Consider the following 19,821-nt stretch of genomic DNA (forward strand, 5'->3'; position numbering starts at 1 on the left):
TAATTGCACAGTTTAAGTTTGATTCATCTAGGGGGATTCTTTAAATCTTTTTTTCAGGTTAATATATATGTATTGGGGGGGGGGGCGTCGGTTTTGTGGTTTAATTTGTAACAAATGTTTCATGTCATGTACGTCTTGTAACCTGCTACTGGATGCTTTGAATTTCCCTCGGGATCAATAAAGTATCTATCCATCTATCTATCTATCTATCTATCTATCTATCTATCTATCTATCTATCTATCATCTATCTATCTATCTATCTATCTATCATCTATCTATCTATCTATCTATACCAGGGGTCTCCAACAGGTAGCTTGGGAGCTACTGGTACCTCGCGGGCAGGTTTTCAGTAGCTCGCCTATAGGTTGACTGACTGTGTTAAAAATAAAAATAAAAATCTGACGACGGTAAATGCACCTCTTCCCACTATTCATATATTTGGCCCATAAAAACAAGTATGAAGTACTAATGTTTTCTTGGACACTGATGTGAATTTAAGATTATTGAGCATTGGCTTATTGCAGTTACACACATGTACAAACAGTAGCTTAATTCAGCTGAGCTATGTACATAAATGCAAACGATTTGATGCAAATCTTTTTCAGGTTAATATATATGTATGGGGGGGTCGGTTTTGTGGTTTAATTTGTAACAAATGTTTCATGTCATGTACGTCTTTGTAACCTGCTACTGGATGCTTTGAATTTCCCTCGGGATCAATAAAGTATCTATCCATCTATCTATCATCTATCATCTATCTATCATCTATCTATCTATCTATCTATCTATCTATCTCTCTATCTGTCTATGTGTCTATCTATCTGTCTATGTGTCTATCTATCTATCTATCTATCTATCTGTCCATCTGTCTATCTATCTGTCTATGTGTCTATCTAGCTAAGCTGCAAAAAGGACAGATTTAAAAATACTTTTTTACCTACTGCAATTGCACTTTATAACGACTCCCCTTTAAGTAAGGACAGAAGACATTTAAACTTTTAAACTTTAGCCTGAGTTGCATATATCATATATCAAACTGTATTGTGGTATTGTGTCATGTTTTTTTGTATGGGTGGAATATGTATGTATGTGTTGTGTTGTGTGTTTGTATGTATGCTGGCTGCTGGAACACTAAATTTCCCTGCTGGTATGAATAAAGTATATCTTATCTTTATCTTATCATATATATATATATGTTTATCTGTCTGTCTATCTATATATACATATATATATATCTGTTTATCTATCTGTCTATATATCTATACGCACAGTATGAGGGACAACACAACCTGAAGGTGGCGGTAATGCAGCATTGCTGGTGTATACTGCAGTAAAATCCCAGAAGAAGAAGAAGAAGAAGAACATCGGAAACACTTCTTCTTCTCGAAAGGCGGATCCCCTCTCGACCACTTTACCTCTCACAACTTCTCTTGGGGCTGTTTTATTTTTTAACTCTCCATTCAAATTCACAAATCCTAGCCCCCCCCCCCGCCCCCCCCCAAAAAAAACCCACCAGCTTTTCTCGCGTATTAAGACGACGTCGTGTTCAGTGGAAGTTCCGGGGGACTGAACTCAGCTTGCTAACTTTTAACACAGGAGCAAACCGACCTGCAGCACCTGAGCTAACACGGGGGAAAATGTCCGATACTGACTTGATATGGGCATTGCAGACCGGAGACCTGGAAGAGGTCAAAACCAAGCTGGTAACGGTAAGGAAAATGTTATTTATTTACAGCTATGTACATCAAGTTGAAGCAATAATCCGGCTGCTCGGCTCCAGGTAGATAAGCTACCAACCTAGCCGACAAGCTAACGGTAACTGGAGTTGAGCCATACTAAGTTTGCAAGATATTGGAGCTTCTTTTTAAACCTGTAACATTTAGTTATGTTCAATTAATGAGCTTTAACTCGGATTGAATTCACCACGAATCATTTAAAAGGGTTTAAAGGAGTCTTACTGTGCAGGCTAATGTAGCACAGCTAGGTAGCCACATTCTTTTATTATTTAGGGTGTTGGTGTGTTTATGTTTTGTGTTCTCACCGCATGTCAGTCTGAATTAGGATGTAAACTTGGAGGTGATGGGGTCGGCTTTGGTTCAGGAACATGTTGGAGTTGATTAGGAAGCGATTTCGTATCCTCTGTCCACAGGAAGCAACCTGTTGGTAAGGTAGACATCTACCACCAGCTGTCAATCACCTGCACAAAGCCTTTAATACTTTCACATTATGCTTTATTGATTATTTATTTTAGATGTTGGTAAAAAGGCCATTTCTTAGCCTGCTGTGGATCAAGTTTACCTTTATGTTTTGGAAATAAGCACCAGGCCTCCAGCAAACATTCAATTCAAAAAACTTTATTAGTCCCCAATTCAAAGGCACACAGAGCAGTAAGGATAGGATACACATTAAACAGAAGAGATGAGGTAAATAAAAATAACAGGGGGTATATACACAAGTATAAAATGAATGAAGAAGTTAACTGGGGAGAATTGAGACAGTATTTGCAGAGAATGACAAGATCAAGTGACTTATGATAAATTAACAACAGTGCAAGTATGAAACATTTTAACCTAAATATAAAGTGTCAATTTAAAAACAGCTTAAACTTAACTTAAAAATACAAAATATAAAAAGAGTAGATATGAGTGGACAGTGATCGGACTAACAGATGTAAACGAGAAATAAATATATTTTATATATATACTGTTCTGTACCTTATGCCTTAATGTTGCGTACACTTTGTGTGTATGTACTGCATAGTGCAGTGTTTCCCAAAGTGGGGGTCGCGGCCCACTGGGGGGTCGCGGAACACTGTTAGGGGGGGGTCGCGAGATTCTTTTCAAAAACACATAAAAATGGTTTAAAATTGGATATTTCACCCATTAATTTGAAAATACAGTAGGTAAAAACAGTAGTTTCTTACAATAAATTACAAAAATAATATGATGGTGTTTGGGCTATTGGGCTATACACCACATGCCACACCCACCCATTCACACCCTTTCACACACTGATGGTAGTGATGATCGCTATGTAGTATCATCCATGAGAAGTAACTAATCCCATTCATACACCACCACTGAAGCACAATTTTGACACATCGGACATTTGGCCAGCTGGGGATCGAACCCTCGACCTTCCGGTTGAGAGGCGACGGCTCTATCAATTGATAGATGCATATGTGTGCATGGGTGTACACAGCTCTACCTTTACATGTATGTTATTGCAGAGGTTTTCCTTTCTTTCTTTCTTTCTTTCTTTTTTTCTCTCTTCAGATTTTTTCTGATTGTGTAATATTGTTCTGGATGGTGGGTGGCTAGGCTTGGGGGAGCATTAAGTGTGAGTGATTGTGAGTGTGTTTGTGGTGTGGGTGTCTCTGTGTTTAAATGTTTGGTATTATGTTTTGGATTGACCTTTTATTTTGTATTATGATGATTAATTTATGTTTTGTAAGGACCCCCTTGAAAATGAGATGATGCATCTCAAGGGGCTATCCTTGAAATCAATTACAAAAATTACAAATAAATACACAGAGCTATGTGCAAGTAGGCTAAATACTAAATGATAAGTTATAAGGTGCATGGTGAATAATGGAACAACAGAACTAATATAAACAATATAACTGTAATGGTAAAAATGAGATAAATAAAGTGACCCTAGTGCAATGATGGATAAGAAACAGAGGCAGTTAAGGTGCATGGCAAATGGAAGGAAGTAAAAACAGCCAAGTTCACAGCTGAGAGTCTGGTGGGCCGGGGTCGGAGTGGGGGGGGAGCTGGAGGCGCGGCTATAGCAAATCCCCAGATACCCTCCATGCTAGCCATAATAATCTTTTTTGGAAAAGGCTAGAAGTGTGTTTGCTTAAACTCGTAAGTGCCTGTTATGCCACTCTGTATTTCACAACATAGCTTAAAAGTTCCCCCTTTTTTTCTATAGAGAAGCTTTTGTTTATACCTCTGCTGAAAAGCCATTGGGGGTGTTAAAGCAACACTGTAGACAACTCAGTCATACTTGCAATATGATTAAAAATATATTGGAAAGCTAATCCTTTAGGTCAACAAGGAAGTGAGTTATCTTATCAAAAACCATGACCATCGGAGTTCTTTCAACTTTATGTTTCCAAATACACAAAGACACTCTTCATAACCATTGGTGTTTTTACAAATGCGCAAAACTCATGCAAATGTCTGCACACATTTCTGCTGCACATGTGAACAACCCAATTTTCCAATGTGACTTAAGTGACTGGCGGCAGTAGCTCAATCTGTAGGGACTTGGGTTGGGAACCGGAGGGTCGCCAGTTCAAATCCCAAATATGGAAGTTTGTCTGGTAGCTGGAGAGGTGCCAGATCACCTCCTGAGCACTGCCGAGGTGCCCTTGAGCAAGGCACCAAACCCCTTCCCCACCACCAGCTCAGGAGCGCCTGCTGTGGGCAGCTCCGTCACTCTGACATCTCTCCATTAGTGCATTTCCATAGGATCCTGTTTGTGCAGGTGTGTGTATATTTCAGCCTATATGTGTGTTCACGACTTACAGAGTGTAGAAACTGAAATTTCCCCTTGCGGGGATCAATAAAAGTAAATCTTAATCTTAAAGCAGGAGTCACAATTTCCGGCCAGCTCCCTGGTCAATTTTTGGGGTGAAGTCGGGGTAATGTGAGAAAGCAGCAGGAAATATTCAGGAAAACGTACAAGCAAGCCAGGGTAAAGTCGTGACCAGTGCAATCTCAGTGAACGAAATAAAAAGCTTTAATGTGTTTCCTTATGTTCTCTCGTGATATACCGTGAATATGTCTGACTACAAGTAGCATTGATATTAAGGCAGAAATTGTAATTATAGCATAAAATTCTGTTGCGCTGTCAGGTATTATCTTGTTGTTCTTTTATGTCATGACCTGCCTCTAGAGAAGCCCCCCCCCCATACCACGCCACTGTCAAGTGCATTTTTGAACAAGCAATTTAGCAACTCATAAAGAGGGGGTGGTTCTGCTTTATTGTCCTATGCTGATGACATCCCTGAGCATACACTGAATTACAGATATCTTATCTTTTGCTAATATCAAATATTATAATAGACAGTATCTCTTTGTTGTGCTAGTTTACTTTCCCCTTTTATATTTACATCCCAGCTTTATTGCGTTTGCTGTAGTTGCCTCAGGGGAGCCAGACAGCCAAGGTAGCTCTGCCATCCCCAGATCAGGTCTTTAGTAACAAGATTCTCCTTTTTATTTAACAACAGCGTTTCAACAAATTCTGTAACAATAATTCAGTTTTGACAGCCAATTTTCGGAGTGAATAACAGCTTCTGTTCTCACTTTCCTTGAGAGGATAAGTTAACCATGAAAAAGTGTCAGAAAAGACTTAACTGGCTGCTACAGCTGTGGTTGATTTGAAGGTTTTTTCACCAGAAGGCCCCTCAGCACATGCTCAGACGTGTGTGTGTGTGTGGTTAGGGAACTTGAGTGAGTGTCTGTTATTTTTGGCTGCAAAGTTTCAGTCTGTGACTCGTATCAACAGAAGCTTCCGTTTTAATGAAAAGCTGCCCTCAGCTCCTCCCTTTTAAGGCAGATTATTGGTTTGTGACAGCTTTTGGTTATTTATTTCAGCGCTGCTAACATGCCATCTTTTTTCCTCTGCAGGATGAAGATGTAAACCGGACCCTGAACGGTGGTAGGAAGCCCCTGCACTACGCTGCAGACTACAATCAGATAGACGTGGTGTTGTTCCTCCTTTCTAAGGGAGCAGATATCAATGTAAGAGTCGCAACATCCAGCTCCTATCACATTCTGTTTGCATTAATTTACCTACTGGCTTTAAATGACCATAAAGTAAAACAGTTCCTGTATGTGCTTCCTTTTCCTCGTCAAAGGTTATTGTTTAAATTCCTTGATTTGATTCATATTTATGTTATCAAATTCTGCATTTCTGTGTTTTCATTGGGCCCCATGCGCAGCGATGACATTGACATTGTTTGAACTGAAGTGCTATGGCTGTTCTAACCAGTTTATTATGAGCTATTTCAGCCATTGTCCTTTCTCTCATTCAACAATTGTCTCAGCTTGCCAGACCACACCTTAAGCCTGATTGGCCCCCTGAGCTTCAATAGTCTCTTCTGATGTTGTTGTACTGGATTGATCCATATCCACTTAAAGGGCACTTAGCCACCCAACTGTATTGATATCTGTAATTCGGATGAAGCTCTTTTGTAACTTGCAGTTTTTTTTTTGTTTTTTTTTTTACCACGTCTACTCGGTCATCAGTTGAATTTTATGTGAAAAGCAGCATTGATCTTTGAACCTGGGCAGAAGTAGAACCAAAGCAGGAAGCACATCTGTGAAAACTGAGCTTGAAAAATAATTTACATATCAACTTACAAGATCTTGATGGTTGATTTTATTTAGTGTAAAATAGAAATGGATGCATGCTGTTAAGGCCCCCACATTATCTATGTTCATCTCATCTCCTTGACTAAGTGAGCTCACAACAACTTTTCATCATAGCTTCGTGGTGTTTCCTTTTTTGTCTTTTCTCATGCCTTTTCCGACCGTTCCCCCCTACAGGCTACAGACAGGCACGGGTTAACTCCATTGCTCTGCGCCTGTTACGAGAGTAACGTCGCCTGTGTCAAGGTCCTGCTAGAAAAGGTTAGTACTTTGCATCTACATCTGTACACAGAGGTGGCCTCTTGTTCTTCAGCAACCAGTGCATGCTGATGTGTCAGAGCCTGTGCTGATGAGGTAACTCACCGGACAAAAGGACCTTTAACGCAGCCCCGTGTGTGCCGTGCTGGAATGTTCATAGAGCACATCACTCAGTGTTGCAGCTGTTCACTTGTTTTGTGTCTGTGTTATTGAGCAGTTTCATTCACACATGCCTAGGCCTTTCCTCCATCTATATCTGCACCATCCTTCACTCTGTCCTCCCTCAGTTGTTATGCTCTCGTACCATTTGACTGCTACCTCTGTCAGACAGATAGATGTGGACGTCTGCACACAGAGTCACAGCTGAGACGAGAGAGACAACATAGAGGCAGACACAGCTGTTACACACTGAAAAAGTGCAGCTGAATAACAAGCTTTCTATAAATGAATGTCCAATCAAACCAATGTCATGCAGCAGGAGAATTTTTGCTACTCCATCATATTTAAATATAAATCCTCGCTTGAAGGTGTTGGAGCTCATTTCTGGAAAGCCCATACGTTTCTCTTTGTGTATGTCTTTCCTGATGTTCAGGCACGCCAGTCATATACAAACAAATTACAGATTTCGTCTAGACTGCTGGATTTTTTTTCACCTCTGGACAAATAAGCCAGACTGCAGTGGTATTGATGCTCATGTACTCAACTAATGTTACACACATGGTGGCCACAATAGCAACCCGTCATTGAAAATACCACAAAGACAGCATGTCATATGTAAGACATTTAATGGTTTTTAAAAAATGTTATTCCCATTTTGAACTTGATGCCAGAAACACATTTTGAAAAAAAAAAAAGATGGGACCAGGTCATGCTTTCCACTCTGATGCATCACTTTTTCTTTTGACAACACTTAAAGCATTTTAGTAACCGAGGAGATCAATTTCTGAAATCGTGAAAGTGGAATGTTTTACCGTTCTTGTTTAATGTAGGATTCCAGCTGTTCAGAAGGATCAGAGTTTCCTTTATCTCAGTTAACACTTCACAATGTGCCTCGCATTTTTTCTGATGACTGACAAGTCAGATCTGCAGGAAGGCCAGTTTCTCACCTTGACTCTTTTACCGCAGAGTCATGCTTTTGTAATGTGTGCAGAATGTGATTTGGCACTGTCTCACTGAAATAAGCAAATCCTTCCCTGAAAATTAAGTCATGTATTTAGCAGTTTATGCTGCTCCAAATCCTGTTTGGGGTAATGAGGTCTTCACATATGCCATGTGCACTTGTGCATCCCCCTACCATCACGGATGCTGGCTTTTGAACTATGCACTGATAACAAGCCAGAGGGTTCCTCTCCTCTGTAGTCAAGAGATCTTGGTATCTTAAATTGAATTAAAGGACAAGTTTGTTTTTTAAAATATAAACCTGAATGATATTGATATTATATAACTTGCAGGGTGCAGTAATGCAAAGAAGATTAGCTCAGTGATAAACTCATGGAACAAGCTCAACACCAGTATAGGACATAACTTTTAGGGCTGGATCCCAAATGTGTATGTGAGATTGAGAGCTAGATATTCGAAGGCTGGCAGTGAGTGAGAAGCTGTCTGTTCTCAGCCAAGCTTAATGAGCCAGGGTAAATGGAACGCTCCTCTACATACAGAGTCGTTTCACTGTGGCATCATCTTGTCTCAACAAAAGTAATGGAAGGAGGGGAGGGGAGTGGGGGGGGGGGGGGGGGGGGATTCACAAGCTATGTCCCACTAACGATTTGGGAAGTCAATTTTTCTCTATACTGTCACATATGTCCCATTCAGGCAGACTTTTCAATCGATCAACAGTTCAAACCTCATTTTGCAGAAGGAATTTGAAAAGAGGAAACCATAATCTATGTGTGGGAAACACTGGTATTCAGTTAGAGAGACACTTAATGCGGTACTCCACTGCTAACTTATTCCTGTTGGCATCGGCTGTATTAATCCGCCACTTTCATCAACACTACAGCACGCCTCAGCCCTCGCATCCAGAAGCCAACAGTCTAGTAAGCAATTGGCCAGCAGCTGGCCGGCAGCTGGCTACTGCTGTCAGCTGGCCGTCAGATCTGTTGGCGCCGAGATACACGGAAAGAAGCAGCCCGTGCCAACAGGAAGAAGATAGCAGTTTACTTCTCTGTAACTTCCCTCCTCTGAAAGTTGCAAGCGGGATGTTGGCAAGCATGGACAGGCACATTGTTTAGACTTCTACTTTTACACAGAACTATTGTTTGGTTGCCTGTACTGTTTGTGTCAGAGGCTTTAGGGTAAAAAAATCTATTGTCTCGGAACCTAATGTACTTTTTCAGCTCTTAACTTTAACTTTTATCTAAAAAACATGGTACATACAATTATTCCTTGGTTGTCTCATTTGGGTAATGCCTCTGCCTTTTATTGGAGGTAGGTCTACTCTAAATTAGGAGGAGTTTGAGTATGACTTTCTTGTAATATCAATTCTGCAAAAAAAAAAAACATTAGAAATTGGATTTAAAACCAGCGTCTCTTTTATTAAGTCTTCATTATTGGCTGCAGTCATCTCCTTTTATTTCCCCCGGCACCAGTCACATATTCACAGCCACAGTTCATCGTCCTTCAAGTCACAAGCTCTTCTGCATGTGGAATAGGCAGATATGCAAGTAGCACCTCTGCATTGGATATTAAAGCCCTCTGGGTGGTCCTTAAAAAAAGCCTTTGTCTGTGGTATCTTATGAGTCAAGACACATGGCCGTAGCTCATCTGAACAGGGATTACAGTGGAAGGCAGAGATATGAGCGAACCCACGGTTTTGCTCCTCTCATGGCTCCATACTCATCTTCACTAAGCACCAACAAGGATTAACACCCAGATGTAGCCGAAAGGTCATCAGTCACCACGGGGACCAGATCTCAATACATCTACCCCTCGCGGCTTTTCAAAACTCGCCCTGCGTCTCAACATGAGATAAATAGATTGTCCCAAAGCCACACCATGGAATGTGCGGCTGCATATCCACTCTTGTCTGGCAGCACCTGTAGCTCCATTGCCACCACACTTCAGTGGATAAAAGGATCCCGATGAGAATATTGAATTGTGACTATTCAACTGTCAGGCGATCCTGTGTTTGCAAACGAAATGGCTTGGTTCCCTGGTGCATTATGGGCGCTGACCCTTGCCCCCTGACTGCATGCTGAGCTGTTGTTGGAAATAAATTATGAAAGACTGCTTTAACCCCAATAGGTGACCCAGCTGTAAGATCCTGGCTGAGAGTGCTGACTATAGTCTGCAGAGGCTAGCCAGTTCATTTTGAGTCAACAATGAAAGGGCATACTCGCATGAATAGACACGTCTTTTTATTCTATGAGGAACTGTGTACACGAGCATTGAGTAGGAAGAATTGCTTTATTATTATGTCAAGTCAGTTCATTATCCCATAAAGTTTTATTATACTAGATGTGGCAGACTTGACACAAAGAAGGGTTTTGCAATTACATTTTGTTAAATCAGTCCACAAGTAAGTTAGAAAGCAATCATGTAGACATCATTTTCAAGGGCGCTTTGCCAATTTGATTTAATTTACTAAATTCTACTCTTTATTCTAAGAACAAGGTTCTCACCTTTAAACACCAATTTCCAATGATTTCAGACCTAAAATATGAACAAAAAAATGCTCAGAAGACTTAAAATTGTATTTGCTTTTGGCATATGAATATACTCCACGTTTAGGTTTACCTCAAGACACCCTGGGGATGTAGAGTCTTAATCATTAGGCTGTGTCTCTCTCGGCTACACGCTTCTCTTTGATTGATAAGCTGTGACCATGAGGTGTTTGTGATGGGTCATTACTCAAGTCGGGGAAGGCTCATTAAAGGAAGGTTGTGCCAGGAGTATGCCAGGGAGCTGGATAGCCAATGGGTATGGTATGTCATTTGTCCTTAGAGATGGTACCTATATAGGCCAGAGTTATAATTGTGACTCTACCATGAAGGCCATTAGACTGTGTCAATCTTTGGCAGACCCTCTTGCTATGAGAAGGGAATAGCCATTATGAGATCTTTCCTCCTCAAATATGGCGGTATACATGGAAGTGGTTAAGTTTGTCAGCTAGATGCCTTGTGAGGCAGGATTGATGGTAAAGGGTTGTGGTCAAGGTGTAACGCTGTCTCCAACCGTCTAAATAAAGCTTGTAGTGTCAGTCATGCTGTATGATCCGGAACAAGCTACTAATGGCTTCCCAAGAGCTGTAGAAATAAAGAAGTAGAAAATAAAGCTTCCTCCTACCTTCACACCCCCCCCACCCCCAACCCCTGAACTCACTAGAGTGCCAAGCAAAATGATTGGTTGGCGTCGACTTATTTTTCCTTTAACACTCAGCAGCAAAGCCTTGAAATGTTTTTTTAACCAAAATGTCAAACTTTTTCTGCAAAGTATTTAATGTACACGTATAAACCTGTATTTAAAAAAAGTTTAAAATGCTATACAGCTGGCGCGTTGACAGGTGCACACTTTTTAGAAATATGAAGTCAGTTTTTTTTTTTTTGTCTTTTTACCAATTAGAGATGCAGATCTGACAAGTTACCAGCTCAGCTCTGGCAAATCTCTTGCTCTGGATGCGCTCTGTCGCTCCTGTGGCATGGAATTTGCACCCAGACAAAACTCCTCATACTGCTGGGCACTTGAAGTAGGGCACAATGTTTTCGATGCCCTGCTTCTCCACGCAACAATAGACTCTTTCTGCCTTGGTTCTGGTAAGCCCTTTGCTAAGAGGCTAAAGTTGGCAGGCCAAACAAAGACAAGTCTTTCTCCCTCTCTACTTTCACCCGACGCTCCTCTTTTTGCCCATTAAATCTGTTGTCACATTCAACACTCTTGTCTGTCTCACTGTCGTGCTTTTTCTGCATTTGTTTTTCAGTCCCTAGTAATCCAAATGATTGCGTCCACTCCCATCTTTGTCACATTAATTCTTTTATCCCCTTAAAGCTCAAATTGATTTGTGCCTCAGCATCCAGGAATTTTGTTTTGCATGTGTGGATGAAGGCAGGCTGACAGGCGAGTTATTAGTGGCAGAGTTTGAGAAAAGTAAGTGACAGAAGTTTCGCCATCAATGTTTTTTTTGTAGCATGTTAGGCAAGTTAAGGGTGACAAGCTATAACCTACAGAGGGCCAGCAATTTACTGGTGTATATTGCAAGCGACATCCACTGATTAGCACTATATGCTAACAATGTTACGTTGCTGACAATCCCATACATCGATTCTACTGGTCCATGATAATTTACCAGTTGTCTTTTCCACGTTGCCAATTCAAGGCGTTATATGTACGCACCTGTAACATCTCTTATTGGCTGGTTGGTTTCATATGTAGACTTTAAAATAACTTCCCTTTTAATGTAATTTTTTGACTTCCAAGCTGCAACCTCTGCTGTCTAGAGTCTCACCGCACTTTATTTTGAAACGAGGCTATAGATTGAGGTCGCTGCTCCTCACCTTAACCCTTACTTAATGAAGCGGGGTTGGCATCCAACTGGGATACATACTTAACACACCCTGTAAGCGTCTTTAATATTCATGTCCCCTCTCCTCCACAGGGAGCTGACAAAGACGTAAAAGGACCGAGTGGCGCCATTGCCTTTGAAGCTGCAGCTGATAACGAAGCCATAAAGGCTCTGTTCAAGTGAGACACAGCGGTGTGGGAGGTGGCCGGACAGGTGGGTGAACGAACGGACAGATGGATGCAGTGGTCCCCTGACACGAGATGGACTCGCCCCTTTTACCCCAATCAACTTCTGTCGTCACACTGCTTTTGTCTGTTTGTTGGAGGTCATTTCGTCTGTCTGGTGATTTTTTTTTTTTTTTTCCTACACTCTGTTTTTTTTCTTTTCCAGGTTTTCAGGATAGGATGTTTCTCTTCTTTTGGCCTCTGTCTGTAGTCACTTAACAGGCTTGTCAATTATGTCTCCCTTAGGGACCAAACACTGGGGGAGTACTCTCGCACCTGGATCCTAGACCACTGCTCAGACTAGAAAATCACTCTGTAATGTAAAAGCAAAGCTAGCACTTAACTACACATTTGACGTTTGCCGTTCTCTCTTTAAACTGTAAAGAAATGAAAATAGGTAGAAGTGTGTTGACATTTTTTACAAATTCATTTTAAATATTGTTCAGGCAGGGCTTAATCTCATGAACAGTAATTGCACTGTACTACTATACTAGATAGTTGAAAGGAAAGGTTGTAAAGTTCCACAGAAAACCTTTCATTACGTGTGGCCTCTTCCTCTTACCTTGATTTCTTTTGTAATAGACCAAACTGTCCTTTCAATCCAATCGTGTAATTTTGGAAAAATAAGTGGGTTGAGAGAGGTCCGGAGGTTAGAGTTTTCCTTTTCTACTTGGCATATCACTAACATATCAAAAGGTGTCTTTTAGGGGGGGAAAAAACTATGTTGGTAATGCATTAAAGATGTTCTGTAGACCAATCACCATGCTGGGTAACTAGAAAGACTTGAATGTTGCTATTTAAAAAAAAAATATGTTACTGAATCCCTTTTTTGAAGCAATGTTAACATCACATAATAGAATAAAGAATTTTAGACACATGTTCATTTTGTCATCCCTGGAGCGAGAGTTCAGAGCAAAAAAACAACAACAACCCCTTTTTGTTGCATCTTCTGTGTGTATTTTGTAATCGATGGGCTCTGGGGGCTCCGTGGTGGATAAATGGGGGTGAGAGTTGAAACTGGATGGTGGGGGCTGTTAGCATTCCCCTTGCCTTGGACGTGGTTAGAAGCCCTGCCTGTTTCGCTGCATGTCAAAATTGCCTCTGCTTTTTTTTTCGCTATGACATGGTCCGCTGGTCCTCTCTTGGTTGCTTTGAAATTACTACAATGTAATGAACAAACAAAAATACAAATGCTCTTGCTGACTTTGTTGTGACAAAAAGTCTGTAAAAACAAATAAAAATATCTATAAAAACATCTTTGTCATGTCGACTGCTTTGACAACTACATGAAAAGGTTGGCGCTCAAGTCAAAATAAATGTACAGACTTTTTAAACTATTCAAGAAAGTTAAAGTACACAAAAAATACTCGGATACAGTAATGTGAGTAAATGTAATTTGTTACTTTCCATCCCTGGTTAAATCTATGGAAACAAGATCTCGGAATTACCTGCGAGAATCATTAATTTTTTGGAGTGTGTGTATGTGTAGTCTTGTTTTTATGTTGTAATGGGGACCAGATACAACGACAATACAAGGCGATATGTAGTGTTTTCATTTAATATTCTTACTCTTTCAATAAGTCTAATTTGTATTCTGAGCACAAATACTGATGTCTGCTTGCTTACCGGTTTGTTATCTCTAACACAGTCAATCATAACAAATGGTGTTGTTAGTTTTTCTGTAAAACTGACAAAGGCTTGTCAGAAAATGTAAGCATTGAGGTTGCTTATATTCCCCTGAGTCATAAGTCTTCATTTTAAGAAACTAACTACAAATTGACTCGTTTGCTCTTGAAAACTTTTCTCAGTGGTTTATTGATTCTCTATCACACTTGGCTTGTCAAAACTTGTCAAATCCATAATAAAACATTAAAGACTATGCACTACATCAAAACAGAAATTACAGGGTGTCCTGTGGTTCACTTCAAGCACATTTTCCCTGTAACTCATCCTGATACATTTTGGACTATCGACTAGAAATCAAAATGAAGTTTAGATTGCATGCTGCCACATATGTTAGTGTTGATGGACCTGCGAGCGTGTCAACAGTGTAGAAGGAAGTGAGAAAAGTAAAAAAAAAAAAAAAAGCATGTAAGTCAGAGTAGCATGCCGTGTACTGTAGTCGAGCTGCACCAGGTCCTGTCAAATAAAGGTCTGAGGAGTGTCTGTGGGTGTTGCAGTGCTTTGTTAATCAGACAGACACATGGCTCTCCAGTCCACGTGCCATGTTTGTATACAAAGACAAATCAATTACTTCAATGTGGGCAAACATCTCAATACAATTACTTTGCCACTATTTGACAGCCCCCGTTGTCCCTTATTTCAACCCCTCCCCGAGATTCCCCTCTTATTTCTCTGCTCATGTAAATTGCTTTCAAAGTGAACAACTACTGAAACTGATGTCCGCTCTCGGCTGACAGTGACATTCATGGAATATAAAAGACCTAATTTTCCCCCCTTTGTCTTTGTCTTTGTCTTTGTCAAGCAAATCGTCTTTGATGCGGGCAGAAGACAATCTGTGATTCTTGCCGATTAAAGATGTGAAATGAATCATTGGTAATACATTTTCATTTAGCCCTTGACTTGCTTTCCATTTGAGGTTGCCGTGCAGGCTCCCTGGGCAATTCTTGGGCTTTCCTTACGGCACTAGTCCAGCGTGTTTGGATACATTAGTGTGATGTGTAACGGATTAAACATCACAGTAGATCAACCGACCATTATAATATATACGTTTTGATTGAAGTTCTAGGGGTCAAATCCTGGAAATTGACATCCAGAAAAAAACCTGCAGAAACCTACTTCCATGAAAGTTTGAACATGCTTCAACATAACACCTGTTGTTGAGGTTTTAATGCAGAACTCACTCACCACTATCCCATCATAAATTGTTTTCTTATTTTTTTTCCAGCAGTTAATTGATCCTATATCACAAAAGTCAAAACATTGAAAAAATAAAACTTGTTGCAACAATTTGAAAATTGCAAATATCCAAAGCATTTTTGGTATTTCTAAAGTCATCCCCCCTGTCTGCCAGAAAAACAGAACTGTAAGAATATTTCAGTAGTCACAATGGCATGAGCATCAGTATTCTGACAAGAAAAGGAAGAGTGTTATAAGAAGCCACGCTTGAATTGAACTCTGCTCCCATCTGCTGTTTTTCAAAGAAAACTGCGGGAACTTATCTGCTGGATCTGAGATTTTTTTTCTCCAACCAAAGCACTGTCAAAGAACTGTTTTTCTTTTACAGAAAATAACACTTTGTAATTATAAAAATCATTATCCGGAGTCACTTACATGCAGTGCTATCTGCTGGCGTAGGCAAGGAATAGAGCTTAATTGATTGCTAAGTGTCTCAACAGTAATTACCAGATGTTGTAATTAGCATGTGTGCCTACATACATGCACAGAGATGTATGCACACACTTAAAAACACACACTCTCTCTTTGTTTCGCTTCTTTTTTTTTTTTTTACCCCTCACAGTTGCTACCCTGGTGATCAACCAGCTCAAAATGGTGGTTAATGAAGTAGCAAATCCAAATCATTAGCATAATTAATATGGACTCCGGTTGCCTTTTGGGTATCTCTGGCTCTCGCTCTCTTTCCCGCTAATCTATTATTGACTCCTTGTCTTGTGCATTAGTTGAGCTTATGACTGATTTTCAACAAATCTATAACTTATTTGCCCAGTTGTAGTCAAGCAGCAATGTGACCTGAAGGGAAGCCAACCATGAAATCAACAATTAAATCCAAGAGGTCCAAGAAATTATAAATGGCTGGACAAATTTAGATTGAACATTTTAATTTAAATTACTTTTCTCTTTTTTTTATATATATATATCTCAGACATCGATCAGCTGTGGTGGTGGGCACATACTTGCCACAGGGGACAGAGGGTCATGCCATTACAGTATATGGAAGCTGAGATTGAGTGCACTAGAGTAAATGTGGTATATCATAGCAGACTGAGGCCAAGTACAGTGACAATGGCAAATGCCATACTTAAGGAAAAATGTTGGGCAAATAATAGAAATGCAATAACTGAGATGTGCAGCAAATAGCCTGGGCAGCTGCATTAACGCGCTGCGAATACATAAACGATGCGTAATCGAAAATACACATTCAAAAACACCTTCAAGTACTCAAGTGCTGCAGGCCTATAGGGGCGCTCAGTGGAACAGTTCATCATTGATGGGAGTGAGTGAAGGACAACACAGAATGTGTTTGGGAAGATTGGTAAGTGGAATAGTTTGATGACAGAGAATATCGTAAAAATTTACAGCAACTAGGAGATTAAAAGCGAGTGCGGCCTGGATGCTGACACCAGGAATGAGAGAGCTGAGCAGGGGATCTGTCTGGGTATCCTGGGGATGCCTGGAGCTAGTGCTAGGTGTAGGGCTAACTAAGCTCCGGTCACCTGGTAGAGTCAGCTCATTCCACCGCTAGCTGCAGCACAGCTAACTCCATAGCTGCGGACCTTGGATGTAACCGATTACAACTCGAACTTCGAACAGTCAGGAGTTCCATGCCAAGTCACAAGAAGTAGACATACCTTACTATAACAAACTTATTTTTGACGGATCACGATCTGGGGCTTAAGTCAATGCGTCCAACATTCTCTTTGATGAGGCCGTAAATCTGAATAGAACTGTTGCTCAGGAAAGGCTTCAAAGTTTTACACTGCAAGTCTAAACTGCCTTGTGTTGTTTTTGATTCACCTCTTCACTACCATCAGAAAACCTGATGTATGGATTAATTTTTTTAAAGTAGAGAATATTAATCCATCTACCCATCAGCCCTGTATAGGCTCTCAGCTAGCCACAAAAGTCCAAGATTTTATATAGTCTCTGCATGGCTCCTGCTTCACTGAAAGTGAGCACAAATTGGCTTTAAAGCCGCATGGCTATAGGAGCCAACAGTTTGTTTTTATATTTAATAGTCTAGCTTAAGGACACAGGGCGATAGTGGGGGATTGTTAAATAATGGATTAGCAGAGGGGGGGGGTGGAGCAGACTTTCTCCTGAATGCATTTATATCTGAGTGTTTTGTATTGCAGGACCGTGTGGCGCTGTACTGTACTGTGAATTAAGCACATTCATGTAACTGCCTGATCAGGCTCTTAAAAACGCACACACACTAACATAGCCAGCTGCCAGTTAATGAGGTGTTTTCTGTTTTTTACCAGTTAGTTCATTAAAATGTACCATGCGTTCCTTCTTACATGCACGAGGTGGTTATATACTGGATGAGCAACAGCTGGATGAGTAAAAGCACCCCAAACACGAGGATGTTTATCATCAAAAGTGCTAAGATTCTAAACCATTGGTGGTTTTTATGTGCATTTCTATTCGATGCATACAATTATTTATCGAGTCCAATTTTGCCTTCTGAGTTTTATTACCATTTCCAACAGCTGCCGAGTAAGTTGTACGGGCCCCTTACTTTCCCCCTACCACTCTTCTATTTGTCTTTGTTGCTGAGGGAAGAAAGATGGAGGGTAGACCGAGCTGGAAACTTAAATCATTATCAGCGCCTCCTGAAGTCCATTGAGCAGCCGTAGAAGGCAGCAGCAAAACATTTAAAAAGCAGGCAGTTGTGCTCTGACATGCTCATAAACACATGCAGCGTAAATCTCCAGCCGGCTATTTACTTATCAATCCCTCTTTGTTTGTACTCGGAGCCGATGTGCGATGAGCCCGATCCAAATTCCCTCTAGATGCCTCGGTGCAAATGTTCTCCGCTGAACGGCCATTTGCGGAGAAATCAATGCGACCACAGCGCTATTAGGAACATTTTAATTGGATGTTAAAGCAGATTCATTTCTACTGTTATGACGGCTGAGCGGGCAGAATGTAGCACGGCAGAATGTAGCACGGCCGCTAGCCATGTTGATGTGTGCTGCTGAGCACTTCAGGGCGGCCTGTGTAATTTGTCTGAAGACGCAGCTACTGTGCTGCACTCTTACATTCTTTTTCAGGGACTTGGAAACATTTTTTATTGTCCACATTAACTTTGTCAATATTTAACAAAGAAATGCAGATTGTGATGAATTGCACAATGGTACGCAGCCCAACAGTCCATCCATGATTATATAAACGATATAAGTAATCGAAAATAAAGAAACGAGAAGATAATATCAACTACAGCTGTATACATTTCAGTCGATCGAAAAGAAATCATCCAGGAGCCTTTTTTACGAGACAAAACAAATCCATAGTCATTTTCTCTAATTTCAAATTCAGCCGATGCCCCGCAGTGGTGAAGAATGTGTTGCAGGTAATCATCATGGCAACCTTTGCGCTATTATCTCAGATCCTGTAATCAATTCATAAACATAAGGGCAATCTGTTCCATGTAGCAGGTTAATAACTCAATCAATAGGCTGATGCAAAGTGCAATTAGATGCTTTGTTTGCTAACTTGATTTAGAAAAGACGAGAGGTTTATTCCTCAGTAGTTTATTGCAGAGATGGCGGATGTAAAGCAAACGGTATAATGTGTGGTTAACTCACCCATCGAGACATTGTTTCACAGTTTGCCGTAGCAGCCACAATGGAGGGCTGCTGTTCCTCCATATGTTGAAATGGGCAGGGCCTGTGATTTAAGGAATATGATCACTTGGCCCAGACTTTCTGGAGAAACAGAATCTGAGGAAATCAAGCACTGAAGTACATAAGCTGCAGGCGGTGGCAGCCTGTTCTGAGTTACAATGTCTGTCGTATAAAAATATAAAAATCAAGCGTAGTAGGTAAGTGGCTGAGTTATGCTGCTGTCACTAAAATTGGATATTTGACAAGAAGCTGAAAGTGCTGCCTGGTCCAAATATTGGTTTCTGCTATGACATGATGATAGCAGGGGGTTGAACTTGTAAAAAACAGCAGCATGAATCATTGATCTATGTATCTGTTGCAGGTGATGTAGGCTATAAAGGTTTGCTCCAGCAGTGCCTGTAGTCACAGGTAAATGATAGCATTAGTGCTCACCTTACACAGAACGAGCAAATTTTAAAATTGTGACAACACATAATTAGGGATGCACTGATGTCTCAGTTAAACATTGGTGGCAGATGTAGGCCCATCTGAAAATAATTAGCATTTCCTTGAGTGTCAACTTCAGGCTGGTTGCAAAATATATATATATATATATATATATATATACATACGAGACAACTTAGCTTGAGATAACAAGGATTTATTAGACCAACTACCATAGCACAAACAAACATGGAGTGAATGTGGATGTGTTTCGAGCATGAGAGCTCCACCCTTGGGTCGGGCTCTAATGCCCTAGAGCTACTGGCCCAGGTGCTCCAGATTGGACCAGTCCTAGTACACTAGGAATCAGACACAGAATCAATTAGCCAACTCATAAACTAAGGCAGTGTCCGTCACATTGGTGTCAGTCTTTTTCTACTGGATGTGAATATTTATAATGTTTAACATGTTAGCTTTGTACTCGTCT

At 40.6% G+C, this 19,821-nt stretch overlaps 1 protein-coding gene across 2 annotated transcripts; it reads left to right on the top strand.

Moving 5' to 3' along the window:
• Window positions 1-1,518: 1,518 nt before the first annotated feature.
• mtpn (myotrophin) lies at window positions 1,519-13,618 on the top strand. 2 transcript variants are annotated; one of them, XM_061029386.1, is made up of 5 exons: window positions 1,519-1,710; window positions 5,641-5,754; window positions 6,562-6,645; window positions 12,233-12,352; window positions 12,610-13,618. In XM_061029386.1, exons 1-4 carry the CDS (start codon window positions 1,639-1,641, stop codon window positions 12,320-12,322), a joined length of 360 nt encoding a protein of 119 aa, XP_060885369.1. In that variant the 5' UTR covers window positions 1,519-1,638; the 3' UTR covers window positions 12,323-12,352; window positions 12,610-13,618. The 2 variants fall into 2 exon arrangements, with proteins under 2 accessions (XP_060885369.1, XP_060885368.1); XM_061029385.1 differs by having other exon boundaries at window positions 12,233-13,618.
• Window positions 13,619-19,821: the final 6,203 nt, after the last annotated feature.

Source organism: Labrus mixtus, chromosome 22, assembly GCF_963584025.1.
Source record: "Labrus mixtus chromosome 22, fLabMix1.1, whole genome shotgun sequence".
In the NCBI taxonomy this organism is placed as follows: Eukaryota; Metazoa; Chordata; class Actinopteri; order Labriformes; family Labridae; genus Labrus; species Labrus mixtus.

Bases quoted from the DNA above. Each gene is read 5' to 3' on its own strand.
- mtpn (XM_061029385.1), top strand. From the start codon at position 1,639: ATGTCCGATACTGACTTGATATGGGCATTGCAGACCGGAGACCTGGAA. The intron at 5,755-6,561 runs GTAAGAGTCGCA...TCCCCCCTACAG, and splicing joins CTAAGGGAGCAGATATCAAT to GCTACAGACAGGCACGGGTT. The intron at 6,646-12,232 runs GTTAGTACTTTG...TCTCCTCCACAG, and splicing joins TCAAGGTCCTGCTAGAAAAG to GGAGCTGACAAAGACGTAAA.